We start from the raw sequence: 27,652 nt of genomic DNA on the forward strand, positions 1-27,652 counted from the left end.
ATGGCGCTGTCACACACACTTTATGAACGCAACTGTGAATTAGAACATGATTATTTGGTATTATTGGACATGCACTGTAACCAGATGTGGTCATTAAGGTGCCCTTTGACATGAAAATAAAAATGAAATAGTGTATTTTGACTGTTCATGAGCTTTAACAGATGTTGGCTACCAAGCAACAGTACATGGCTGGAGAGCTCAGTGCTTTAATATCAAGTTGCGTAAAAACATTCAGCACACGACACCGGCTGGTGCAGGGCCAGCATATCTGAACATGAAATAAGCTTAACAATGAACTGTGATGTTGGATTGTGGCCAATGGGGAGTTTTTGGGTTTAAACTGTGACATAAAGGCCTTCATGTTTAATGACTACTATCCTGATGAATTATATAGAAGGCGAGCGCCAGTCAGTTGAGCTTGGCCTCCACATGGTCAGGCTGGAGAGAAAGTAGAGACCTTTAAAGGGATTATGGTAAATAACCATGTTCCAGCTGCCATAGGTCTGCCTGCAACCCTCCCCAGGTCTGCTCCACTTAGTGGGACTCTTGATTGATTCATTGTGTATTTGCATTCCAACACATGCCAGCTGCATCCTCACACAATGGCCGGATTGTGCTCGGCGCAGCCCAAATGACAGCTGTCCACGTCTGCTCCCTGGAACTCACGATCCCAGGCCACAGACAGCACGCACTAAAAACAGATTACAGCAAGTTCAAAAATGATTATTATCATCGGTCCGCTTTATTATCACACACTTTGATCCGCAGATCCCCACGGTCGTCCGCTCAGCAGCGCGCTCTTGTAGTCTGTTGACATTACACAATTGCAGTTACATGATATTTTTTTCTGGAATTCAGCCCAGCGATTTCTGGAAATGTCTTGGATTCGCGTGCTTGAATGATCGCATGTCTGGGATACACAATGGAATTGTTTTGTTTCTGGAGCTAGTACATGCAAACAGACAGTATAATGACATGGAGTCCAACATGGAATATAATGCTCCAGTGATGTACAGATAAACACTACACATGAACCCACACAAACCCCGCTGGAACGGGGAGTCCGGCCCGGCCCAGTGAAAGTCTTTGCAACCTCCTGCGGCTACGCCCAGTCGGGCCTGTCATCCCACCTGTCAGCATCAGCACACATTGCGTCACCCATGGGCCCCGCGGAGCCGCTCTTTGTCACATCTGCTCGGCGGTGTTCTTTACAAACGCCACAGCCGCCTGTCGCTTCGCCCTCTCCGCGGGAACAGGAGTTGCCCAACTGCGGCGCAGCTATGCGAGTCCACAACAACTGCTGAAAAACAACTGTTGTGCGATGCTGCCCAGCGATGGAAGAACTGCGCAATGGCTTGTGGCAGAGGGAAACACGGCCTCTACTTAGAAATGGCTCATTTGGTTAACCTTTGTGGATCATAAAAACGTAAGTGTGCTGTTATTACGCACAGTAAAACCAGCTCCATGCAAAATAAACCAATAAATGGGAGGAAGAGGAAAGAACAGTTTGTTGACGTTCAGTAAAGCAAGTGCTACTCGTCATTATGAACCACGCTGGTCTCAAGTCAGTACATATATATTTCACTGCCGTAGTGTTCTTGTGGTGATTGCCGTCACTGCAGATATTCCCCGGATGTTACTGTGCTGATCTGACTTCCGCTATTAGGTCAACAGACTCAAGTAGTCCAGCATGATGTCATAGAGCATGATCTAACTCTGTGGCCAGATGATTAAATCATACATTTTCCTTTAATTTGGGGGTTATTAAATGAACAGAGCTCCTCTCTGTGAGTTTCTAAAGAAGGCGATCGCTATTTGCCTTGGGTCATTTTCTAGCTGTTGGTTCGCTTCAGTTGCTGAAATAGGAGTGAAACACGTTTGCATGCAGCAGCACTGTATTGTTCCAGCTATGTTCCTCATTACTAATCAACCAACAAGTCGTGGTTTAGGAGCAAAGTCATGTTCATTTTGAGAGGTCGGTGGTTTTATAATGGAGGATTATTATTAGAATTCTACCAGTTCCATTGTGACAGTGATGCAAACGTTGATTTTCTTTAAGGTTAGTTTTAAATCAGACTAAATGCTGGGTGGGAGCTCCTCAGGCTCCCGACAGAGGGGCATTTCTTCAGGCCGTGCGGCCATTTGCTTTGTTTGCTTGTTTAGTCTGCACAGATCCCCCAAAAAAGAGAAACAGACGGAAAAATGGGCCTGGTTCTAATTTAGCGCCACCGAAGGTGTGAAAAAGCACTTAAACCGCCGTAATTCCACTTTGAGGCCAAATGTTTGCCACGTGTGTCATTGTGCTCCATCGTCTGTGTGCAGCTCTTGCTCCCGTCTCGTCTGCGGACCGTCTTTCCAGCCGACGTGTGCGGACCTTCCAGATTGACTGAAGCAGCAGAGACAGCTGGAAGCACGAAGCATTTGCACGTCAGCCATTCTGCGGCTTTCTATTTTTGCCTCCCCCCCCCCACACACACACACACACAAGTTCAGGACAGTTGTTTCATAGATTGCACAGCACCTGTTCAAAGCCCAATTGTTATGGCACACGCTCCTGCACCTGCTCGTCCACAGAGGCTCAAATAAAGCCATGTTTGTGTGAAATTAAAAATGATCAACCAAAAAATATTCCCCAGTCGGAGACTTTGGAGATTTCTGCCACGTCCCACACAGAGAACAGGCACCTGAACACGTAGGCCCCTCTCGCTGTGAGGCAGCGGTCCTGACCACCACATCGCGATGCCGCCTCTCCTTGAACAATATCACTCCAGCATCCAAAAAACACACGCGGCTCAGACTGGTGTCAGCGATGAGCTCATTCGTTCCAGTAACAGGAGGTGACATGAGCGAGGCAAACAATGATGCAGAGCTTTCAGGTAGGTCCAGCGCGTTATATAACCTAACAAGGCCACCTTGAACGTCCAAGCCGAGGAAAATAACATTTGCCTGTCCCGTATTAAATCCAGAGTGTAATGACGTCTTCTTGGACAGATAATGAGAGCGCTGATCCCGCTGCTTCTCAGGGAAATTACAGAGCATCTGTGAAAGTCTCCTAGTTTTTATTGGTATTTTCTTATTTACCATAGCATACAAAAATGTGGTAGAATGACCTCAAGCAAATCACTAAACGAATGACTCAAGATGTACTTTGGCTTGATGATACTGTTCCATTTTCCTGAAGCTCTTTTTCATTACTGCTCTTCAGGAGACTGGATTTAGGGACTGTGAGCTCCAATAGGCTGGAGGAAGGATTAAAGTCCCTGTATGTAAATAAATGAATCATATCTACAAGGCAATAGAGCTTCCAAATAAAGGCTTAGAGGAACGTCTTGCTTTGAAGACTTGCTCTCAGAGTGAGGGATACTTGTGATATGGGAAATAGCTTCCTGCTGCTGGAGCATCTTTAAAACTTAATCTGTAATGTCACAAGACTGAGTGAGCTCATCCATCAGCCTGCAGCCACCTCACTAAATACTGTACATAATACACACATTAGCACTAAACACAAAATGCACCCGGGGATGATTGGAACATGAAAGTGAAAATCATTTTAAGCCCTTAAATGTTTCACTAAAGAGCAAAAACATCTTTGTGGCTGCTCCTCGGGAACGATCCTACCGATGTCAGTCTGTCATCAAGCGGCCTTCACTTCAGAAGTAGAAACACAACTACTAAGCGTGAAATGGATCCACTTGACCGTCTGCTAATTTCCTTTCAAACCTGCAAAGTGCCTTGATGGACAAATCTGAAGGCTGACTTTGAAACAATATTATTTTTCAAGAGTCAGTGAAAGTCTCTATTTTCCTCCTCTTCCAACATCACTACATACTTGGCGGCTGCGCTGCCTGGTTATTATTCTAAAGTGAAGGGCAAATGTAATGGTAGGATTAAAAACATATTTATATTTAGACTCCTGACATCTAATTCCAAACAAAGACCCTGTTGTCAGAAGGAAAGGCAGTGTCTGGCTCCTGCCTTGAAGTTTTAACCTGCTCAGCATCTTTCCTGGTACCACTTTGCAGTTTGGCATTACAGCCTGCACATTCTTTAACAAAGAGGAGGCCACAGATCCCAGTAGAAACGTTGACAAAGGAGGATTTTCCTCCTAAACAATGAAGCAACACATTATCAGTGAGATGGTTGGGTTTCATTGTTGCTGCTTGCCTAATTCTACTGTATGACAAACTTGGCACCGTCTCCTTCCAAACAACGCGGCATTTCACCGCGAGTGATGTCATCAGTGCGATAAGAGTAGACATGTTCAGGAGAAAGGTGTGAAACAGGACTCCCAGGCTGAAGCATCGCAGGTGTGAGCGGGTGTCAGCCGATAAGAATGCAGACTCGTTAGGTCAAAAATTGGCCCCAGGTACGTGTCGAAACTGGGAGTCGTCACTGTCGGTATCAAATTAGCAGTTAAATGTTTGGTATTCATGTTTTAGGAAGGTTTAATTGATATTATGTCATAAAGAATGAGCCACGCGGCCGTCGTGAGGATGAGGATTTCACAATGTGTTCCTTTTACGCTCGTCCATGAAGTGCAGCTGTCCTGTTGTTGTCTCCAAGCTCAGATGATTCCCTAATTAATGCTGTGTGTTAGCTTCAGCGGATGGCGTAAAAAGCCCACGGGCGACCGAGCCGAGAGAGGCCGGGTCATTGTCGAGCTGCAGAACCAGGCGCGTGAGCTAAGAACAAAGACATCTCAAGCTATTTGGATCAACAGATAAACATTAGTGCAAATGAATGACTTCACGGTTTCACCGGCCCTTGGCCCTGCAGCCTTTTAGACCCTGTGCTCCATTGTCAGTCAGACATCTCATGCGTGTTAAGTATACGCTTAAATAAAGTCAAATGTGACTGAGTTATAAAAATATTCTCCTTCCCTTAAACGCTGCCAAGGACTGTTTGTTTATGCTTTGTTTGTCCTACTTGTAAAACTTTAAAAGTAAGTGTTTTGGAAGAAATGATCACATACTGAGTGTGATCCAGACCTGGCAACCCACAGTGACTAGAAAGCAATAAGCATACGTTTGAATCCAAAAGGTTCATTTTCACTGTTATTCAGTCGCTGCTGCATTACTGTGGATGTTTCTGGGTTTTATTTTGAAAGTGCGCACACAAAGAACGCACCCAGCAGCAGGACCCAGGTGAAGTCCCTATTTTCAGCCATTTTCAGACTTCTAAACTTTTTTTTTTTTCCTGATTATGATCCAGTCCAAAAACATAACCTTATCTGTGCTGAAACTTGAGCGGAGGGCTGATCATACCTTTGCGATGACATAGACCGAGTGGAAAAGTACAGACCCCCTCTGGCTTCCATGCACATCCTCTCCTCCGCCGCAGCTATCGCGCTCCTTTCATGCGGGCAGCCTCGGTGACATCACCCCTTGAGCAAGTCTCCCAACACGTATTTACTCACTCTAATAAAATGGAACGTATCAAGCGAAGCGAGGGCCTGTGGTAGGAAAGCGTCAGGTTTTTATTATCATCTTGGGAGGCGATGATATTAACCATCAGGCCAGAACCAGTTTCTCTAGAACATCAAGACCAAGCTGAAGAACGATGGCGCACGCATTCATTCAGATCAAGGCTGAGATTGGAATTATTCGCCACGGATGTGGGCCGCACGGCGGAACGCTGTGGGCAGCCAGGGCTTCCAGGGTAAACAGCATAAGGAAGGTGTTACAGTAGCTTGATCTTACTGGGTTTGCAGAGGTTTGACACCTGGTTCAAATCTAATCTGACGGCGAGTCTCTGGGCGAAACAGCTCCTCGTCCATTATAAATGTTTACCGGCGAAAGCGGGAGATAAAGAAACAAAGCCGGCTGAGACTGAGCCCCACTTTCACTTACCAACAGATACAACGCAGCCTAAATAGGAAAATCCTCCGCTTTTATCACATCATGATCAAAATAGTTTGTGGAATGTGATAAAAAACAAAACAAAATGCTTTGATGTGAGCGGAATTCAAGATTGTAAAAGTGAAATTATCAAAAATGACAAAATATTACATTTTGTGATTCTGATTTGGTAAAAAGGCCCAAGCCTTTTGATAAGAGAATCAGATCATCCCTTACAACAATAAACTAGCAGATAACGCGCTGCTGCTACGGACGCTCACCAAGCTGCCGGTCGCCCAACACAACAAGGAAACGGCCTTTTAACGCGGGCCAAACCTCCTGAACTCCACCCGTGCGGCCTTTCCGTGAACGCCACCCAGCCTGCGAGGCCTCGTCCCCGCTTTCAGGCTGCAACACATTAACTCTTCCTCAGATGACTTCATCGTGGAACCAAAGCACTTCCTAAACCATAATTAACCGTGTGGACTCCAGGTCCACCTCCGCCACGCGGAGCCCCGCTGAGCGGCTGCTCCTCCGCTCCCAGTTTCAACCCCGGATTTGAAAAACAGTCCCGGTAATAGGATCGTAATGAAGCTTTAATGTGCCGTGAACGTGTGTTTGAACTGCTCTGGACCAGGTGCAGGAGGTCACGGCAGCCGGAGCGGAGAGCGAGAGTTCCCTTTTTTGGGAGAAGCTTTGACCGGTTGAAGCGGATTCTTCCCCCGGCTGCCGTTCTCCGTAACCCCCGCCGCCCCGACATGTGTTCGCCACCGCAGCCATTCCCATCAGTCAGGCCGACATGTGCTGCTGGAACTCTGGCCATCAGCAGGAGTGGTGTGTGTGTGTGTGTGTGTGTGTGTGTGTGTGTGTGTGTGTGTGTGTGTGTGTGTGTGTGTGTGAGGGGGGGGGTCATCATCTGTTTGACGGCTATTTGCCCCCCAACACTTGTCATCCAGGCGGCTTTAAGGAGCACAGCAGCGGGGACGTGTGTCGCATTCAGCTGGAAGACAGCTGCTCGTCACCGATGGGGAACGGAGGAGGAGGCTCGGAGCCGCTCTCACTTCTGGAGCCGAAGCCGAGGAGCGGGTCACTCTGATTACTTCAGTCCAGCCGCCTTCGTTTTCCTTGAAAGTCTGGTCACTTTGGCGCTGGAGCCGAGCTTCAAAGCGGAGGTGAGGTCGACGCCGTGTGGGTGTGTGAGCGTGTGGCAGCTGAGGATATTACCTCACTGAGGATAAGCTGCGACTGCAGAGGTCTGACAGAGGTCTCTCCCTCCGCCTCCGTTACTCCTCGCCTCTTATCTGGGCCCACTTTCTGTCTTTGCAGCCGCTTCTCCGCTCTGTCGCTCCTGACAGCGAGAGAGAGAGAGAGAGAGAGAAAAAGCGAGCGAGAGGAGCGGCGGTGACTTCATTCCTCCTCTCAACCAACCCTCCCCCTCCTTTCTCTCTTTTCTCCCCTTTGCGCACCACGGCCAGGCAGCATGCCAGCAGTCTTCATCCTGCTGCGGTCCCTGCTCATCAGGCTCCTCGGTAGCAGACTGGCAGGCTCGGTGGCACAGTTCCTCAGGAGGAGCCTCTCGACGGGCGCTGCCCACCTCGGCGCGGCGCTGCGCCACGTCTGGGACCGCGTTCGATCCCAGGAGTCCAAGGAAGCCGTCCTGGGCTGCGTGCTGTGCATTCTCAACATGCACAAGAAGGTGGAGAACTGAGCTGCCGCTCTGCTCTCTCTCGCTCGGTGAACGGACCGCACGAGCGCTCAGCGAGGGATGTGACAGACTGCTCATTTGGACTCGAGTGTATTTTCGTTTCTTATCGGGACTAGTCATGTCTGAAAGCATCGTGAGGAAGGTGCAGCCCTTCACCATTGGGACGAGGCTGTCGGTGCCAAGTGGGCCAAAATGCCAGGAGTTTACACAGAGTTACCTGCAGAACCAGGGTCTGGATAAGTGCACGCTGCAGCACAACCTGAACTCGCTCTACCTCAGTCCATCCCAGGTCTGCGGCCTCGCCGGGCAGGTAGCGCCCATGAAACGCAGCCAGGAGCACATGGCGGCGGAGGACCAGCTGAACCCGAACGCCGCCGCCGCCGCCGCCTCTGCCGTCTCCAGGTCCATCAAGAAGATCACCATCTCCGGAAGCACGGACAGATCGGAGGACGGGGTGGAGGTGGGACCGGGGCGGCTTTTAACGCCAGGGTCCACGTCTGGAAACAACAACAACAACAACAACGTCACCAGCGCATCGGAGCCGCGGCTGCCGAGGATTGTGGGAGTCAGTTGCGAGAACAAGCCCAAATCTCATTTTAAGGTAAACGATAGTAAGTTAATAATATTATTAGTTAGTTATAGTTTGTAAATAATATCAGTAAAGTTCATTTTAACCTTATTGCAGCTGTGCTGATTTTAGGAACTTGATACTAATTTTATTAAGGAAATTAGTCCATTCATTCAAATTATAAAAAAACAAATTGTAAAAAAAATAAACAGAATAGAAGAGTATTAATGTAGTTAGTGACATTTTTCAGACTTTTTATTAAAGATGTTTTACTGTCACCTCCAGATTTTTGATCTTATTAGCTGCTACTTCAGTACAAAGAGTTGCTTCATTGATCGTAATGTCTTAGGTTTTACTGAGAAAAGACGGCGGCGATGAATTTCATTCCTCAAAGGGAAACACGATGGTGAAGCTGAACGGCGAGAAATCTGTCCAGCAGGTAAGTCTAGTTAAAATGTACATTTAGTTACATTTTAGAAAATAAAATACTCAATCCATTATTAATAAATTAATACAAATGAGTATTAGAAATATCCTAAAAGGCTTTTAGGTTTAAATGATGCATTTAGACTGTTGTGGTATTTAGTGTGATCCCCAGACTTAACAGCTTTCTTTTTAAATATTATACATTTAGATCCACACCACACAGAAGTGGAAAACCAGTCATGTGTCTTTGAACGCCTCATACGCAGCCTGTTGTTTCCTCTTGTTTGTCTGCGATCCTCAGAGACGGACAGAAGAAGAAGCGGTCTGAGCGCGTTGTAGGATGTTGTTTAAGTCAGTGTGCTGTTGGACTTGGCCTGTTCCCCGTTGAAGTGTTGTGCGTTGCAGCGGAGCCTGCACAGGCTCGCTGGAAAACATGAGGTCAGGGAAGATGTTAACAAAAGAGAGAGGCTCATCGAGGCCCCCGACTGAGCTCGGTTAAAATAACACACCGACATATTTCATCATGCTGCATCACCTCACGCCCTGTAACCACAACAACACAGTGCTGTCATCTTCACCCGCCATTCATGCTCATAGATCCCTGTGTCAACGCGGCGGTGCCTTCACCTGCTCAGGTGTGAAGCAGGAAACAGTATGTTGGTGTGCTGACAGTAAAGACGTCAGGCCTCTTCCTCTTCCTTCATGTGCCCAGATGTTTCCTGACTGGAGAACAGCAGGAAGGTTGTGCCAGTCGCATCCAACTGGGCTCACGCCGTGCTGACACCCTGTTTTTGTCGCCTTTGGGCCCGTTGGGCCAGTCTGATACCAACATAACACAGAAAACAGTGTCATCAGCATGAACAGGCATTTACAGACCAGTGTCTGCTTCATAGCTTTATAAATGAATGATCTAATCTAACCTGTGTTGATGCTTCCACAGCTTTTAATGCCTGGACTGCAGAAGAAGGATCCTCTGAGGACGGTCAGCTTTCCCTCAGTGCAGAATGAAGCAGCTGGTTCAGCGCAGACTGACTGCTTCACTCAGCGCAACTCCCTCTTCACCAAGGAGGCACTGCAGGTAAAGTGCAGCACAGACTAGACCCAGAGGCCAATGGATGCATGCGCTCGAATGAAGTGGGTTTAAAATGAGACGTATGGCAGCATCTCGCTGGACAGAAACAGAAACACGCTGGGGGGGGGTTCTCCCATAAGCTGAACGCCCTCGGACCAGAACAAAATATGCGCCGTTTCTTATTTTGTCCTGAGAACTGTATGAGCTGTGTTCTGCCGAACGACGAGAGGGAGGGGGAACCGCCACAAGTGAAGCAATTATTTAGGGATGAGATCATTGTTTGGCTCCATCTCTTCACGCCTATGGCCCAGAGAGACTCAGCCAAGCAGCACAAGCGCTGCTGTTATCTCATCGCCGCGGCCACGGCGGCCCACTAGGACGCTTCTCAGCAGAGTTCGGCCCGGGGACATCCTGTCACGAGACCTCCGCCGAGCCATTATTCGAGCCACAGGTCGATTACTGCCAGTAACATGGAAGTGTGAGCTGAGGGAAACAACCGATGCGCGAGCGCGTTGAGAGCAGCTCTGTAGCACGTCGTTAACGGCAACGAGCTCCGCAGCTTCCGCTCTCTTAAGGGTTTGTGTTGCCTTTAAAGGAAATGGCTGTTTAGAAAATGTACTTCGGAGACGCGAAGGCTTCGGCATCAGGAGACCGGCCTGTTTTACAGCGGTCGACTGCCGGCGCGGATGAGAGTGTGTTATTACAGCATTGCTCCGCAGTGGAAATGGAAGCCCGCTTCCCAGGGACGGACTTTTGTAAAAGGCCCCCAAAAAACTGGTTTCTTGTGCGGTCATGGGTTTTATATTTAGGAAACATCGGGATCAAACTACCTATGATGAGACTGGACTAAGACCTCGCTGTACATTTTGATAAACAGCCCATTGTTGTGGAGAGCGGACAGGAAGAAACAAGGGAACCGTAGACTTCCTGCATGAGGTCATCGCAGAGCCGCGACACAGAGGGCGGCCTGTGCTGCCGAGCTCTTTTCCTTCTGTTCGGCACAGGAATACCTCCGCTGCCCCACGGGCCCCGTAAATCTAATGAAGTGCCTCTCGGGGGAGAAGTGACATCACGTTTGATCCTCCAGCAACGAGTCGCTTGGCGGCGTTTCAGTGATTGAAGGGAGCAGTTGCCGTCGAGTCTGTTATTTAACGTCCGTCGCCGCGTGTTCCTTGGGAAATAACTTTGTGATGTAATGCTGCAATGACTCATCTGCGCGCCTCGTTATTATGTGACATTTTGCAGATTTCACCACGGCAGCATAATAAAAAATGAAGTTCGGCTGATTTTATCAGCCGCGTGACTCATTCAGCTCACGCCGAGAAGTGAAAGAACCCGTGTTGATTCATTAATCCTCCTAATTATTATGACTGGGGTGGGTCAGCGACCTCCCACACTGGATTCTTCGCAGAAAACAAACACTTTCTAACTTTGGCTCCGTATAATGTGTAAGCGGTGCCAGAGAAGGCAGCTCTGCAAGACAAGCCCTTATGCAATGAGCTGCAGGCGGCTGCCAAGAGAAACGTGGGCTCAGCATAACATGACACTGGAGAACAAAAGGCTGCCCTGGATGTGTCGGAGGGTCCGCGTTAGTTCAATCACAGCAGTTGGACTTTCACACTTTGTTGCGTTTACTGTGTGTCGGGCTAAAGTGGAACGCCAGTGTCACTGCAAAACCCTGTTGTCACCTTGCAACGTGTAACATCGGTCCATGTGTTGCCGTCGGCGACGCAGGCGGAGGCCTGGATCAAAGGGAAGCTGCAGGACTTGAAGGACGGCTGTAACGTTCAACGCTGCCCCCTGCAGGACTGGGAGGAGGCCTCGCAGACGCTCCACAGGGACCTCAAGGACTTCGAGAACACGCTGATTCAACTCAACCAGGTAACAGAGTGAGTGACTCATTAGAAGGGCAGATCGGCACAGCCCAGGTTGAAGCTTTTCCTTCAGGTAGTGGATCCATAGATCATATATGACACATGCTGTAACATAATGGTTGCACGGACCGGCTAAAACCATCCTTGCCTTTCACTAGATGGGCGAACAGCTGATCTGCAGGCAGAACCCCACGTCGGATCTGGTGAAGAAGCAGCTCAGCCAGCTCAGGGACCAGTGGCAGACTCTGAAACACACCGCAGCCAACCAGACGAGGGCCCTCGGCGGAGCCAAGAACCTGCTGGAGTTCAACAGGAAGGCGGACAGGTTGGAGGCGTGGATCAAAGAAAAGGTGAAGTCGTGCACGTTTGTCTCTCTTTCCGTTGTAATAGTGAGCGTAAGCGGCTCATTTGTCAAATAAAGTGGACCGACGACTCTAATGAACAGCTGTCAGATGTCAAGATACAGGAAATGAGCGCAGCGTGCTGACGTCATCACGTTTGTCCGCTTAAGAAGTGAACTGATGATTGATAATGAGACAAACTGGAGGATGTTGCTCCTCCATTTAGCTGAGCCCCATTTGGTAGCGTTGTGTTTACGGCGCGACGCTGACAGCTACATTTCTGTTCAGCGTCTTCCTTAGTAGCTGTGGTTTAATCCAGGCCTCTAAAAAGAAATAATGGTGTGGTTCTTAACAAGTGGAGGCTGTAAACACTGACTTTTACAGTATCTGTGCCAGCAGGAAGAGGAGCAGTCTCTGGAGAATGTTCTGGCTGGAAATGTTGACAAAATGCAGCTGACCAGGAGGATTTTAGATCTGAAACAGGTGACTATTAGAACAATACTGCAGCGACGTACTCCTATGAAGTTTAAATCTAAACACTGACAAATGATTGTGAAAATCTCAGCAAAATGTCCTTTATCTGCGCCTGACGGTGATGACAGCTGAGCTCACAGTTGTGTTTCGCTGCAGGATGAGCAGCTCTACAGGAACCTCCACGAGGAGATCAACCAGCTGGCTCTGAAGCTGGAGAAGCAGGGGAGGACGGACGGCAGGAGCGTCGCCAGCAGGAGGAAGCACGTCAACAAAGCGTGCGTGTCGTCACCGAGGTGGAGGAGGCGCGACGTGGCTCTGGACTCACTGTGGTCTGTTGACTGTGACAGGTGGCTGAAGGGCCAGGCTCACCTGAAGACCCGCCGCGAGAACCTCCAGCTGGCGCTGGAGGTGTCGTCCTTCTACCAGCAGGCCGAGAACGCCCTGTCTGCTATGAACAATACGGTAAAAGCCCCCGTCAGCGCGGAGGCCCGCGTTCACCGCTCAGCCTCCACCTCCTCTCACCTGCACCTTCTCCTCCAGGGGACGACGGCGGCCGGGGAGCCCGGCGAGGTCCGCGACGTGGCCGCTCAGATCATGGTAGGGAGCGGTTCTGAGAGCGCTTTGGCAGGAGCCTCCGCTGCCCACTGTGACCTGCAGGTGTGTGTGTGTGTGTGTGTGTGTGTGCTAGATGCTGGACGTGAGCGTGTCGCAGCTCTCCAACCTGCAGCCGGCGCTCGCGGCCGGCGTCGCGCGGAAGCACGGCGAGGTGAAGGACCGCTGGGCGCTGTTCAGGTAGGACGTGGGGTGTGAATACGTCGCCACCGTTCCGCCCAGTGCAGCGGCCCCCGCCACATTAAAAGCTGGTTTTCCTAATTAAAATGGGCTTTGTGTAAGGAATGTCTTGCTCGTGATTAGCCTTGTTTAATTTGGGTTCGAATCGGTGAAAAATTATAAGCAAAGTGAAGGACTGCTCTTTGTGGATGTCTAACACATGGAGCGTCACTCACCACCCACTTCTTCTGTTTATAATATTGGCTTTGTTTACTACACTGGATGAATAATGTCTTGGCCTCCTGAGTCAAGCTGGCTACGTGGTTTCATCATACCCTTAAACCGCCTGCTACAACAGAGTTCAAGCAGGTTTACCAGCGTGTAGTAAAACGTATAAAAATGACGTCCACAGCCGACAGTCTGTTATGTCAGAACCAACATGTACCTAATCAGTACGAGGTTTAAGAAGAAAATGACATAATGTACAGTAAGTACAGGGTTTAGAGTTTACTGAGGTTGTTAAAATCAAGCGCCGTCAAGCTTTGCAGAATTTATATTCTGGGGGCAAAATTCAAAGGCTGCCAGTAGAATATTTATAGTGCAGCTGGGCAAAAAATCTAGATTTACAATTGTATTAATGGTCATAATAATAAAAATATTTCAAGTAGCTCCAGTCCAAAGTTGTGACATTCATCTCCAACATTTCTCAGCCTCTCATGTCTGTGAGCTATCTTTAAATCTAACCATTACACCATCTCATCTGTCTTATCAGATGTATTTCATCGCTATTTAAACCCCGTAACACAAACACTGGTGGAGCGCTTCAGAGCCATAATTGGAGTTCACTGCGGTCTCGCTGTCAGCACCACAGTAACCTCCCGCTCCGCTTGCACCGCAGGAATGAAAGGAGCACGCTCGCTCCCACCGGCTCCGCTTTCACCAGGGAAGACGCTGACCCCCTGACACCGGCCCGAGAGCCCCAGTGCCGCGAGGGAACGGGGACGCAAAGGATCATGGGAAAGGAGGTGAAGGAGGAGCGGAATCGGCTGAAGGGCTGCGTGGTGAGTGGCTGGACTGAACCCCACTGTGGCTGCTGAATGATGATGATCATATATAATTATTACATAAATGTCCATGAAAAATGCCAGGCCATGACTGTACAGCATGGCTAAACAATAGACCAGAGCAAATAAACCTTGACCTTTGACCAAACACTTCAATTTATGGTGAAGTAAAGTATTAAATTGTAACATTTTATTAATACATGACCTGTAGTCAGGCTTTAAGGGATCTGCACCCTCACACCAGAGACTCCTGGTTTTGGAGGCCTAGCAGCACGTTATTGAATGGAGTCTATGTGTGGCTGCTCCTGTAGTGAACCCACTGCCCAGAATCCTACAAGAAAATCCTGTTGTGACAAATAACAGTGTATTTTTACTCACGTTATCCTCATAAATCTCTTTAGTGCACAGTGGCTGTTTGTGTTCGGCCCAGACGTATCCCATAATGCAATGTCCTCTCCTCTTGCTGACCCTGAGCTCTAATAGAGTCCCCGCTGAGCCTATGGTTGTTCTGCCCAGTGAGATGGTGCCCAGATGCTTAAGGCTAGAGAACGTCACTCTTTCCACCCTTCCTGTGTTTCTGGTTCCTTTTATTTCTTCGCTGGAGTTTTTTTAGGCTCCACCTGTGTCGGGAGCCCATCAGGCCAGAAAGCTTGGATAAATTATTACACCTAAGAGCTGAGCTTAGTGGTGTTAGCGGTGCTTAATGCAGTGAGAACTGGGAGCTCCAGGACATGGGAGTCCCCACTCAAGGACTAATGGGACAACAAACTGGAAGCCAAAAGGCAAAAATGGACCCAGCACAAACACCAGTTGAGCACCAAAGCGCTTTAGCTCCAGCTCCTGGCGAGGTGGACATATTTAATGAATGAAGCGCATTTGCATATGGGCCGTGCTCTCACTGAATCTGCATACCCGGCATCATTCGCTGGAGTGTTACCTATGTCCACGTCTGTGTTAGCAGTAGTACGGCCTGTTTCTGGAGATAAACATGGCTATCGGCTGTTTCCCTGCATAATTGCAGCCAGATGCTGAGGCTGCAGACCAGATGGGCTTGGTGCAAAGTAATAGCTGTTAGCTGACATCACCTCGCTGCAGAGAGACTCACGAGGGAAGAAGAGATCAGTCGAAAGCAGATAAGAATCAGACCCAGAAACAGGAGACAGATGGAAACACCGAATACCATTGAAAGACATGACATAAGAAGCAATTTAATCTCTATTTTTGCATATGGAGGGAGAGGCTGAGCTGCTTTAAGTGAAGGCCACTGTAAAGGATGCAAATATCTGGAGAGGAGACGTCGGCATTAAATATCAACTCTCCCACACTAGACTGTTAGTGTTGCAGCTTAATGCCCAAACGGTCCGATAATTCGCCTCAGTGAAACTCAGACTCGCCCATAAAATAACTGGCATGTTAGTAAATGATGTTGGATTTTACTGCATCTCTCGCACAATCTTGGAGGCGACAGCTCTCTGACTCACTTCTTCTATAAACCCAGGCAGAAAAAAAAAACGGCGAAGCGAAAGGCCCAACATAAAATGCAATTATTAATGTCGTTTGGGCCTTTCAGCTGGGAGAGATGCACATTTGTCCTGCAGATCGCTGCCACACAGTATACAGGTTGAACCTTTATTTCTTTCATAGCATTATTTTTAGAATACCTTTGTTTAAAACTGTGAGGGACCAACTTCCTGTAACAGTTGTGCTTAGAAACCTGCCTGCAGAGTCCTTTGGCCAACTTTTACAGATGGTTAAAAGTTATTCTGAAGGCTGTAAAAGAGGCTTAGTGGCTGTTGACGTCTTTAATACATTTATGTACAACCACAAGGTCCACAGCTCCGACACTGACCCTGTAAAAACGCTGCCTTCACGCTGCCAGCGCTGTTGGACCTAACTCCACTCATGCAGCAATTACAGTATAACACGGCTTGTTTTCTGCTACTTCAGCCGCTCGAATGTAAACGTCGATGCCGTCAAACAGAAAAAGCCGAAAAAGTAAACAGTCTGGATTATTTCCCTGACAATAGCTCGCTTTTGTAAGGAAATATGCCTTGCGTCATCTACAGAAGGGATGGTAGTCGGCTCTGGGCAGCGGGCCACGCCGCTCGGCCTGCAGCCACGCTGTGACATTCACATTAATAATTAGCTACAGCAACACGTCACAGTCCAGCGACGCCTCGCAGCGCTGAATTCCCCATCTGAGATTCCACTCGCCCGCTCGACGCTTATTCCTTGTGGCAGAACGAAAAAAAAAAAAAAAAGCCAAACATGGCTCACGCGGCGCGCGGCTAAACTTCTAGATTTTCCCACAGAGACGTTCGCTCCTCGTCCACAGGGCGCTGTTACACGCGGGGGTCCGCCGAGCGGCCAGAGCCGGGAGCGACGGCCCGGGAGCGGCGCCTCAGGCCGCGCGGAGGAGGTCACCGTCGGACACCGGCCCGCGGGCGGAAGGTGACGCTCCAGCCCGGTTTCTCTCTCTCGCCTCACATAATGAGGGCTCTTTATGTAAGTCGTGATTGGAGTCACACGTCTGTGTTTTCGTTGCAGCCAGAAGCCCAGAGCCGAGCCGCGGCCGGCCGCCGCCCCGCAGGGCCACCCACTGCTTCACGCGCAGCTCCAGAAGTTCACGGTGTCTGCTGACAAGGTGACCGGAGCCGCTGCATTCATGCGTCATGTGATACGAGCAGCATGGACTGCTGGTTTTGTGTTGAAGTGTGATTACGTACTGGTCTGTTGCGTTCTCCTTTCCATTTTTTGAGGTCAAAGGTCACGATCCAAGGTTACCTCATCGTCAGACCGTCCTCTAACCCCCGCTCTGCTCCACTTTTTTGTCAGACTCTGTCCTGGCTGAAGGACAACGTGTCCATGGCCACACAGGTGTGTTCTATGGCCAGCTTGGAGGGGCTGGAGGCAGCCAGGAGGTGTCAGCATGCTCTGGAGCAAGAAATCCTCACCAACAGAGCCAGAATAGAGGTGGTCAAAAGGGTAAGCAGGCGCCCGGCGTCGCAGTCACGCATGACTTCTAGGAAAATAACCCTTTTTTTTCACAAATGGATGCCTCTTATATTCATCTGAGGTCGCCGTAGTTCCCCAGTTTTTAACTTCACCCTTACTCATCGCGCGCTCTCATCGGTCTGACACCCCGTCCTCAGGAGGGCCGCGGGCTGGTCCGCGCTCAGCACCCGGGCAGCGCCAAGATCGAGGAATTCCTCAGCCAGCTGGAGGTCCTGTGGGAGGAGCTGCGGAGGAGGCACCAGAGGAACGCGGTGTTTCTGCAGGCCTCGGGGGAGCTGGGCTTCAGGGTAAGAGAGCATTAAACAGGTATTCGCCCTAAGTCACGCGCTGAGAAAATCACGCTCATGATGGATGATGCTAGATCACCTGTGCCATTAGAAGGAGCCAAAGTTTGGCCTGAGCCTGGTCATATATTCTCATTATTTGATTTGCTCTTTGTTGCCTTAACTACACCGCAAAGGTATAAGCATAAAGATTTATGACCGCTCCTCTGAGGGGTTTAAATGTGCTAGTCCATAACTCAGCCATGGGTTATAACATGTTAAAAATCCAACCTGATGAATGGCTAATGTGGTTAGAGCAGGTCAGAGCTTCCATGAGGAACCTATCCGCGTCCTGTGTCTGGTTGTTTTCATTGAGCACCAAATCGCAAATGCTCCTCCATAGGTTGTAAGGGTGCTCCAGGCCCTGGGCAGCCTGGAGGCCTGGCTGGAGTCCGTGGAGCTTTCCATGAAGGAGTCTGCGCTCGCCGGCGACCCCGAAACAATGAGCGCGGCTGAGAGGGAGAGCTCGCTGCTGGAGAAGGAGGTGGCAGCACGCGGCCCGGAGCTCGGCGCCCTGAGGCAGGAGGTGGACCGGCTCGACTCCCACGCTCACCCCCACATCAGGGGTCTGGCCACGCGTATGGAGGAGCTGGAGAGAAAGTGAGTTTATACCCCCCCCCCGGTGGGTCACTGTGGACACGGCCCCAGAACATGTGGAAATTAGGTCGAGAATTTGGTCATTTCTTCCAAGAGGTCGTGGAGTGAGGCTTCCCCTGTTCGCAGTCCAGCCTGGAACAGTTTAGTCATAACAATATTTTCCTCATAAGCCACAAAAATATGTTCGGCTTAGTTTTAAAAAGACGCAGCTTTTTTCCCTATAACCTAATAAAGGCACCCTCTGTGTGCTGTGTGCACGGCGTATGGTCGAACCTACAGTCCTGACACGCACATCGCCTACAACTCGCTGATGTCAGAGTTACCGCTGAATGTCTGCGCCATGACTTTCCTGTTCGGTCGGCCACGGTGAGGCCCGCCGTTGCCATGGAGACGCAGGAAAACCTAGTGATGTGGGCGAGTTCACTGGTCCATGCCCGTGTCCGTATACGCTAGTCCAAACCCATGTATCCAGGGCAGGGAGGGGTCACTGGGCAGGTGGAGCATCTGTAATACATTTGGGGTGATGTCATTATTTAAAACCACATACACACAGGTAAGGCTCATTTATGCTGAAGAGAAAACCCCTTTGAAGAATCCAGCCTGTGTTTATGAGACACGCTGCAGGGTCGACTGCTAGCTAGCCTTGACGTTGTGCGGCGTTTCAGGTACCGCCACGTTCAGGGCGCCCTGACCCAGCAGAGCTCGGTGCTGCAGGACACGCGGATGCTGACCGAGTTCCTGGAGCGGGTGGAGCTGGAGGAGAGCGAGGAGCTGAGCGACGGCCGCCACGGCCTGGACCAGGTGAGACCCCCCACAGGTGACCCTCATAGCGTCTGTTGGGCCAAATGCTGGAGCCAGATGGAATAATACAATAATAATCTTCTTTTGCCTCCACCAGCCTCTCCACAGTGACATATCTTCCGCTCCATCGTTGCTGGGACTCCGGAGCAGCAGCAGCAGCGCTGAGCCGCTGATGGAGAGCATGGGGGATCCTGTGGAGGAGCTGCGAGAGGCGGTGGAAATGCTGAATGACACAGCGAGGGAGCGAGGCCGATCGCAGAGCCGCGATCAGGCCATCCAGGACCTGCTGAGAGACGTACGGAGCCGGAGCTGTACTCTTTCTAATTCATTTCTAATTAATTTGGCTGCTCCTAAAAGAGCCTCCACTGCCTTCATGAGTGTTTTTACATTATTAAAATTTACTCTTTTTTCACATTTTAAAATAGCATTCACAAACATGCCCAGAGGCGTCTCCATGGCACCGTTCTAAGCACGAATTTCCAGTGTGGCTCTCGCTGGAAAACAAATAATTCACAGTGAAGTGTAATGACTTAATGGCACGCTTGGAGGACTCACGATGACTTGTCTCGCCAGCACGCCAGGTTGGCGATCCGCATCGAGGAGCGTCTGTGCCGCAGCAAGGAGCTCAGCCTCGACGTCCTGGAGAGGGAGACGGACATGGCCGTCCGGTGCGAGCTGGACCGCTGCGGACTGGAAGCTCTGCAGGAGACGCAGGACCACCTGGAGGTCAGGGCACCACACAATTAGAAAGTTCTACTACCACATATGGGACATTTATTTATGACTTATTTATGTGAATGTGTATATTTGTGTATGTGCTCCTGGGGGTCGCAGGGTTAAAGATATGAGTCTGGGGATGGTCAGCTTCTACGTGAGTCAGTCTCAGGCAGTTATGTTTATCACACACACATGCACACACAGCTGTCTGGACTTGATAGCACTGACGAGCAGCAATGACCTAATCTCCTAAACTAAAATAACTGTACCGTCAGCAGACAGGCATCTCCGTGTTGTGCAGGCCGCTGTAGCTGAGAAGCCCTGTGAAGCATTACTCCCAGAGAAGCCTTGACGCTATTAATTACTGCCTCGTCAAACGGAGAGGGGAGCGTGCAAGCATGCTATAGCAGCGAGGCCCATATGTAGACCATATGCAAACGCTCCAGGGATGAGGTCATCGTCATACACAGACACAGAGGCCGTCTGAGTGATACCGGCTTTGATTGAAGACTCTGACTCCCTCCGTAGATCGACTATGAGGTCATGGAGGAGGAGCTGAGGGAAACGGAGAAGCGGGCTTCTCGGCTGAGGGACCTGTGTCCAGAGAGGACGCGCGTGTTGGCGAAGAAGCTCCAGGCCACGCTGCAGGCGTGGGCCGAGCTGGGGGCGGCCGTGGCCCAGAACCGGGCGCGCCTGCGGGAGTTCCAGCAGCTTCGGGACTTCTTCAGGAGCTACCTCGCCGTGATGTAAGCGGGGCGTGGGGACGCTGCGACCGCTCTGAGCCAGACGCTCTTTCGTAATCCCCCTTGTCAGAACATCTGCACATTACATTTGCTCGGTGAAAGAGAACAGGATGTTCTCGCTCCCAGGAACAGACTGTTGGTGAAATGTAGCACTTAGAGATCAGTGTGACAAAGAGATGAATGTTTGTCTCTGCTCATTCTCGTGTTGTGTGACTGTATGACTTTTCTCACAGTCCCGCTCCGTGTCTCCTCCCCCCTATTCCTCTGACTAGCTCATGGACGGAAGACACCCGCTCGTGCATCTTTTCCGAAGCTGCCTTGTATTTCGATAAAGATGGTCAGAAGCCACTAGCCGCCGAGCTGGACATGCAGATCGAGCACAAGTTTGAGGAGTTTGACGAGCTGGCAGTCAAAGGCAGAAACCTCCTGGGCGAAGAGCACCACCTCACGCAGATGGTGAGCAGGGCTACGCGCTCCTGACACCCTTCAAGGTGCGGTTCGTTTTTCACCTTTATAAATGCTGAGTCATATCTCGTACGCAGGTACGAGAGCGCATGGAAGAACTGAGGAGCATGCTTGGCTGGATCCTGCTGCACTGGAGAGCTCAGAAGCAACAGTGGCTTGACAAGAAAGGCCGGCAGGGGACTCCACAGGATAACCTTTATTCTGAGGCCATAATGTGCTCCCCATCGTTAGAGGTGAATAAGCAGAAAGCCATTCATTGCTTTGTTGTGAGGCCCAAGAAGAATTAAAACAATAACAAATTAAATTTAATAAATAAACAGTAGTCTTAATCCAGCTTGGTACTTTTTTTTCTCATAGAGTCCAGATCCTGAGCAAGAGGCCTACATGTCCCATCAGCCCCTAGTCATCCCCAATGAAGACAAAGTGACAGTGACAGGGGACGCTCGGCCCGCATCCCCGCCGCCCAGACAAACTGAGGAGCAGGAGGAGGGGTCGTTGGAGGACGGCTACGAGGTCATGAACAGCATCGGCCCACGGAGCGCGGGGGTCCCCTCCCCGGACTCCCCCAAAGCCTCTGTGGTGGTCCTCAACGAGCCCGGCGGCCCTGCTTCAGGGGGCGCGGTCAACCTCATCCTTAGCTTCGGGGGCAAAGGGGACAGTCAGGTCCAGGTGGTTGAGCCATCTGCAAAGACGGATGAGGTAGTGAAGGATGCGGCTGAGCCTGTCCACAGGGTGAGAAGCACACTCCTCACACACTAGTAGAATTACAGAGAGCTGTTGTTAATGGAGAGGTGGATCGACAGCGCAGTGGTGATGCGCGTAAAGATGCTGCATGGGACCTCCCTCCTCCACTGTCTGCCTCTGTTTATTCCTCCTTCCCTTCGGGCCTTCACGTCTCCTTTTTCCCCGTTTTCTCCCTCAGCCCACTGTGCCTCAATCTTCCGCCTGCAAAAGCCTTTGGAGGCGCTGCCAGGGGCTTTTGGAAAATACTTTTGGTAGTTTAAAACGAAAGAAAAAGCTTTATCGACAAAGTGCAAACGAGGTAAACTTGCGTTGCTGCATGCTGTGTGTAGTTGTTTTCTGGGGGCAGCATGCTTCACTAACCTGACACGAGAGCGGGACCCACTGTCACTCAAACCTTGTGTAAAGGCGCTGATGCAAAAAAGAAAGACAGAACAATACGTTTCCTTTATCGTTATGACGCAAATTCAAGATTAATTCAATTACACTTATAACGAAACTTTCAATTTTGCACACGGATGCACAACAACAATCAATGAATGAAGTTGAACTGTCCTCAGGCATCAACGCATTAAAGCGGGACCTCCTTTGTTTCATAAGGCTGAAGGTGAAGCTGTAAAGCACTGATGACAGACACACAATGAAGCAGAGCGCACACAGACGTGTCCCTGCAGCGAAACGCTGACAGGACCTCTCGTCTTCCTCTTCCTCTCCTCTTCCTCCCCCGTCGTTTCCATGACCGCACCGCGTAAAACAGGTGACCTCACCCTCGCGTCCTCGCGCTCCCAGCGCCAACACAGGCGCGCTCATTAGACGGAGAACTGGTGCTGAACTTTCCAGCAGGGCCCCCAGACTGCACACCGTGATTTATAGTCTGGGGCTCCCACAGAAACAAGGGATTAGTCATAGGGTTGAAAGGTCAAAGCATTACAGCTGACTGCCGCAGCGACATATGATTGTGATTAAGTCCTGCGAGTGCAGTCCTTTTGTCCTTTCATGCGATGTCCGTGTGCTTCTGATCATTTTCTTCGTACATTCCTGAAACCGCCCTGGTCTTGAATGCGTGGTACGTTCAGGGACAACAGGCTGATCCTTGTTTCATTGTCTTACTTGTGTTTGGCGTCATCTGTGATACATGGACTTGGACAAACCTGACGAACGCATGAGTCTCCCTCACTCATTCATCACACATTCAGGCCTAATGCATTTCTGTCTCTCTCTCTCTCTCTCTCTCTCTCTCTCTCTCTCTCTCTCTAGGTAAGTACCTACTTGCATGTTAAGGATAACAACTTGGCCTCTGCCCCTGTGTATGAGAGTATCACGCTGCCCCGCCATAAGAGCCGCTGTGCCTCTCCTTGCCCCCCTCCTCCTCCTCACGCCGCCGGCGGCTCCATCTTCAGCAGCCTCAAGCGAATGGGCAAGAAGCGAAAGAGGAGGCGGGACGCCCGCCGACACACCATCCAGAGGATCATGGGGCTGGACGAGCGAGCGGCGGGGCTGCCTCGCTTCCCCGGCGACACGGCGGCGTACGACACGCGCACGTGGCCGCTCAAAGAGGGCGGGAGGAAGAAGAGGGCGCAGGAGAGTCCAGACGGGGGCGATACGGAATATCTGAAGAACCCCCTGCTGAGAGACATTGACACGCAGTGTGCGGAGGAGTACTGCATCACTCCGTACGCTGTGTCCTCGCCCTCAGCTCAGGCGAGGAGCCACTGCCGGTTCCTCTCTCTGGGCTCGGTGCTAAGCTTTGACCTCCCCAAGGACGTGGCCCTCATCCCCAGCATTCAGGACATCATCACCATCGCCCCCCCGGAGGCCAAAAACGGAGCAGGGGCCGATCCGGACCCTCACTCCCAGAGGCACTCGGCCCTCAGCTCTTTCAAACAGGTTCGAGCCGCTCCCGCTGCAGCCGCTCAGAGCTCCGCAGACGTCACGACCGGCTCAACCGGACCTCAGATGAGCACAGCTGACAAAGACGATGGCCCCGATGTTAATACGAGCCTCCGCCAGTCACCTCCTCCCTCCCTGGAAGAGCAGGAGGACCACACAGTGCCCTGTGGTGGCCTTTATAAAGCCCAGTTCACGCTGCATGAAGATAGGGACAAAATGTCATCAGAGGTCAAAGCAAACACGGCTGAAGGTCACGGGACGGGTCAGCCTCCTATTTATGTGAACCAAGCCCAAAGTAGAGCTGCACATGAACACGAGTGTCCCAGTGTCCACACGCTCATCCGAGATCTCAATGGACACCGCTACCATAAATGCACAAGATCCCGGCTCGGACCTCAGTGCCAGAACCAGACGTCTCACATGGTAGTGAATCTGAAGTCCACAGTGAGCGCGAGCGTTCGCCAGGACTCTGCAGACGCTGGCATCTCCACGTCCAGCAGCGTCAAACTCTGCCCCGAGGCCCCCGGTCCAGACGCGGTCATGAGGCTCGCGTCCCTGGACGCGGACGCTGCAGATGTGCCCAGACCCAGAGCGAAGCCTGGCACCCCGACGCCTCCGCCTCCAGACTCAGCAGAGCTGGAGGCGGAGCGCGTCGCCCTCAACCACAAGCAGTTCGAGGAGGAGGAGGAGGAACTGGAGGACATCTGGAACCAGTCCTCCAACTACAGACAGAGCGTCTGCTCCGACATCATGTACCAGACGAACCCGGAGGAGCCCGTGGCCCCGGACCGAAGCCGGGGGCCCCGCTCTCTCTCTCGCTCTCGCTCGCCCTCGCCGCGGACGCCCGCTGTGCTCTACAAGAACCTCGTCACCGCCTCGGCGCCCAACCTGCTGGTGGCCGAGTTCAGGCTGCCGCACTACGTCCAGAGCCGGCTGGGCTACGACAGAGGGGGGGGCCCCAGAGCGAGCGTCCCCCCTCTGGCCCGGGGAGACAGGAGGTCGTGGGCAGCGTTTCCTCACACAGAAGCGGAGAGCAAGGCCTCGGTGGCGGTGAACGAGACAGCGTCCGACCCAGTGAAGCTGCCGGACGTAGGCGACAGTCAGAGATACATATATCAGTACAGAGAGGATGAGGAAGAGGAGGAGGAGGAGGAGGTGGAGGAGCACACGGGTGGTGTGAAGGTGAGGTCAGCGTTTGATACACTGTACAAATATGACACAAGCCTGCTCCAACATGTACCTGTGAAGGTTGAGCTCCACACCCATAACAACATGGTTGCTTAGCAACAAGTTCACAACACTGAACAGCTTCTAAAGACAGTTTCTGTCTATTTGAAGTCACCTGGTTTCCACGGTTGTGTATAAAATTACGTCAGTCATTTCTGTCTAATACTATATTTCTAATTTTTTATATATAGCAATATATTATATATACGCATGTATCTATGGTCTATTGTTACAGCTGATAGGTCCATATTAGAGACAGAACAGAATCAGTCTGTGAATTATTTGTGTTGCCAGTAATGACCCTGAGCTTTTGTCCTCATGAACAGGACCAGTCGACGAGTCTGCTCTCAGTCCACATGGGTTCGGAGCGAGGAAAAGCCTCGCGGAGCCCAGAGGACACCGAGACGCAGGAAGGGCCGATGGCCGCCAGGGGGCGCCGTTTGAGCCCGGTGAGACTTCCTGCAGTCACTGCAGCTGCCTGAGAGGGGAGAGTTCTGGGTTTGTCTCATTGTTGTTCACTTGAACCCCTCTAGAGCGGACGGCCCGAGCTCCAGCCCATGGAGGGAACGCTGGAGAGGAAGCACAAGCTGCAGCTGGGGGGGAAGAAGGTAAGAAAGGCGGCGGCGGAAAGAAGCGGGAGCAAGGCCTCCAGCAGCGCCACCCATCCCCATCTTATCTCCACAGGCCGCCTCCAGAGCCTGGGCCTCCTACTACGCCGTCCTCCACAGGCACACCTTGTGCTTCTACCAGGACAGGAAGGACACGCCGAGGGTAAGCACAGCGACTGCGGGGAACGTTCAGTAGCCGCCGTGGGTGCGAGGCCCTCAGTAACACTGGCTCCGTCCTGCAGGGCCCCGCGTGCGGCCTCCCGCTGGCGCTCATCGGAGCCGAGTGCTCGCCTGCACCCGAATACGCGAAGAAGCCCAACTGCTTCAGGCTACGGTGGGACGTTTTACAGCCTACGGGGCTTTGAAAAAGACGGACGGCGACACACGGACGCGTGGCCCTCGCAGCCTCGCGGGGTTCTAACGGTTGTGTTCTGCGCCGCAGGCTCCATGACGGGTCCGAATACCTGCTGAACGCCTCCTCGCGCTTCATGATGAAGAAGTGGATGATGAGAATACAAGCAAACACATGTAATAAGCACCCGGGGGCTCGTTTATGTCATAGCGGCGATGAAAAAACTAATCTGACTTTTTTTTCTTTTATTTTGAAAGGTCACGGGGACCGTGTGTGCTGCACCGGTGCTGCGCTGGCCTCCGACGAAGGCCTCCACACGTCCTCGTAAGAGAAGACACTTTCAAACGGTGCCCTCCTCACGATAGGATTCACTAATATCAACCATTTCCCTCTCTCTCACCTTGCAGAGCTCCCTCCCTCGTCCCCAGCTGTCACAGTCTGGCCCGGTGCCGCTGCTCCTCCCGACGTGACGCCACCGCCACCCCCCCCAGGCACCAACCTTTGGCCGCGGCTCAAAGCAAAGAGATAGTCGTCCTCACCAGGGAGCTCAGTCACGTGCCACAGGGTCGCTTAAGGCGTCTGGATGAGCAGTGGAGCATCTCCGCGCCACACGGAGGCTGCTGTGGTACAGCATGCGCAGATCCTAACTGTATTTACACTAAAGCATGCGGATGCGGCGCTCGCCACTAGGGGGCGCTAAAGCACTGCCCAAAGGAGGAGCACAGTGTTCACATCTGTTACTGAAAGCTTAACGTTTTGTTTTTATGATTGTTTTTGTTTGTCTAGATGATGATGATGATGATGATGATGAAGCCGGCACAAAGCAGACTGGGACTCCCGGAGGCGACGCCTCCTCCCCCCCTCTCTCCGGCGTCAAGTGTCGCTCCCACTCCTTCACATCAGGTTGGTTGGACTCCATCAGCGGCCGCTTCCGTCCTCTGTCGTTACGAGCATCCGTCTCTCTCTCTCTCTCTCTCTCAGCGACGTACCAAAGGATCAGGCCGGTCGGGCAGAACCCCGGGGGTCCGGAGAAAGGCTCCAACTACTGCGTGACGCTGGTGGTCGGGGACAAGGCGTCCGACGGCGGCAGGAGCTGCGGGCCTCCTGTTCTGGTGCCGGTGAGGAACTACATGAGCCTGCCACGGCCGCCCAACAAGTCCGTCTTCAAGAAGTTCTTTGGGAAACGGGACCTCTGACTCTCCTGAATAATCGTTTTTACCAAATATATTCTAATGTGCCGTGCACATATTCATCTACACAACAAGAACTCTACTACTGACTATATTTATGAGCTAAAGAGCTACCACGGTTTTATGTCCGACGTGTTTTCTAGAAATCACTTAACAGGATGAAAAGTCATTTTAATGAATGTTTGAATCACAATGGTTTTTTACCGTGTGCGTGTGCACTGCGTCGTTTGGGATTTTGGTAATTGCAGGAACTCGTTTTTTGTGTTTTTCACACTACCTTTTGTATTTTCTTGTTTTGTTTTATTGTCATGTTGTTGGATTAGGAGTAAACCTTCCCACTAAGCAGAGACTCAGCTTGGAAACCGGCCTACAGAGTAATCCCCATGATATCACTATGACTCAGTTATGAGCAACATTAACAATGTTGGGCCCCTCCCCACTACATGTACTGTGTTGAACCACAACATTGTCTATTTACACATACACAAAGCAGCAGTTTGACACTGCTTGAACCTGCTTATTAATGGCTTAATAATAATTCTAGTACAGTTTCACCAAAAAATGTGTGTTCGAGCTTCGCTGTCATCACTGGATGCTTTGAAGTAAAAAGGGGATTAGATGAATAGAGAGATTAAAGGCCGGGCGCAGAACAGCTTCATATCATTAGCCCTATTTTTTGCATACTAAAAAGCCGCCACCTTTCAAAGACACAATTCAGACGAGTCCATAATCAACACTGTATTCACGCCGAGGACCCAAACAGTCTGTGCAGACATTACAGCTGCATAATGAGTCATATGTTGCTGTTTAGCATTATAAAATATTCAGTGATTCCCTACGAGACATCTGAG

General features: G+C 51.0%; 2 protein-coding genes across 7 annotated transcripts; both read left to right on the plus strand.

Moving 5' to 3' along the window:
* Positions 1 to 6,783: 6,783 nt before the first annotated feature.
* Positions 6,784 to 7,545, plus strand: LOC121201670 (protein myomixer-like). Its single transcript, XM_041067532.2, has one exon. It carries the CDS (start codon positions 7,318 to 7,320, stop codon positions 7,543 to 7,545), a length of 228 nt encoding a protein of 75 aa, XP_040923466.1. The 5' UTR covers positions 6,784 to 7,317.
* LOC114870613 (spectrin beta chain, non-erythrocytic 2) lies at positions 7,519 to 27,459 on the plus strand. Of its 6 annotated transcripts, none has more exons than XM_029175483.3 (34): positions 7,519 to 8,143; positions 8,460 to 8,549; positions 9,477 to 9,614; positions 11,343 to 11,489; positions 11,641 to 11,832; positions 12,220 to 12,306; positions 12,454 to 12,572; positions 12,645 to 12,759; positions 12,838 to 12,894; positions 12,986 to 13,089; positions 13,967 to 14,129; positions 16,468 to 16,583; positions 16,680 to 16,776; positions 16,968 to 17,117; positions 17,285 to 17,434; positions 17,814 to 18,070; positions 18,733 to 18,868; positions 18,966 to 19,163; positions 19,442 to 19,594; positions 20,114 to 20,331; positions 20,601 to 20,784; positions 20,871 to 21,026; positions 21,151 to 21,525; positions 21,716 to 21,835; positions 22,792 to 24,606; positions 24,978 to 25,100; positions 25,185 to 25,259; positions 25,336 to 25,422; positions 25,502 to 25,593; positions 25,702 to 25,787; positions 25,869 to 25,935; positions 26,019 to 26,233; positions 26,398 to 26,514; positions 26,593 to 27,459. In XM_029175483.3, the coding sequence occupies exons 1-34, from the start codon at positions 7,661 to 7,663 to the stop codon at positions 26,805 to 26,807; spliced, it is 6,897 nt and encodes a 2,298-aa protein (XP_029031316.1). In that variant the 5' UTR covers positions 7,519 to 7,660; the 3' UTR covers positions 26,808 to 27,459. The 6 variants fall into 6 exon arrangements, with proteins under 6 accessions (XP_029031316.1, XP_055358552.1, XP_055358551.1 ...); XM_055502577.1 differs by having other exon boundaries at positions 13,967 to 14,093; XM_055502576.1 differs by having other exon boundaries at positions 12,223 to 12,306.
* Positions 27,460 to 27,652: the final 193 nt, after the last annotated feature.

The sequence above is a fragment of the Betta splendens genome, chromosome 15, assembly GCF_900634795.4.
Source record: "Betta splendens chromosome 15, fBetSpl5.4, whole genome shotgun sequence".
Classification (NCBI taxonomy): domain Eukaryota; kingdom Metazoa; phylum Chordata; class Actinopteri; order Anabantiformes; family Osphronemidae; genus Betta; species Betta splendens.

Excerpts from the sequence above, each read along its gene's own strand:
- LOC121201670 (XM_041067532.2), top strand. The coding sequence starts at position 7,318 with ATGCCAGCAGTCTTCATCCTGCTGCGGTCCCTGCTCATCAGGCTCCTC.
- LOC114870613 (XM_029175483.3), top strand. The coding sequence starts at position 7,661 with ATGTCTGAAAGCATCGTGAGGAAGGTGCAGCCCTTCACCATTGGGACG. Across the intron at positions 20,785-20,870 it reads AGCACCACCTCACGCAGATG|GTACGAGAGCGCATGGAAGA; the intron begins GTGAGCAGGGCT and ends TCTCGTACGCAG. Across the intron at positions 21,526-21,715 it reads CGGCTGAGCCTGTCCACAGG|CCCACTGTGCCTCAATCTTC; the intron begins GTGAGAAGCACA and ends TTTCTCCCTCAG.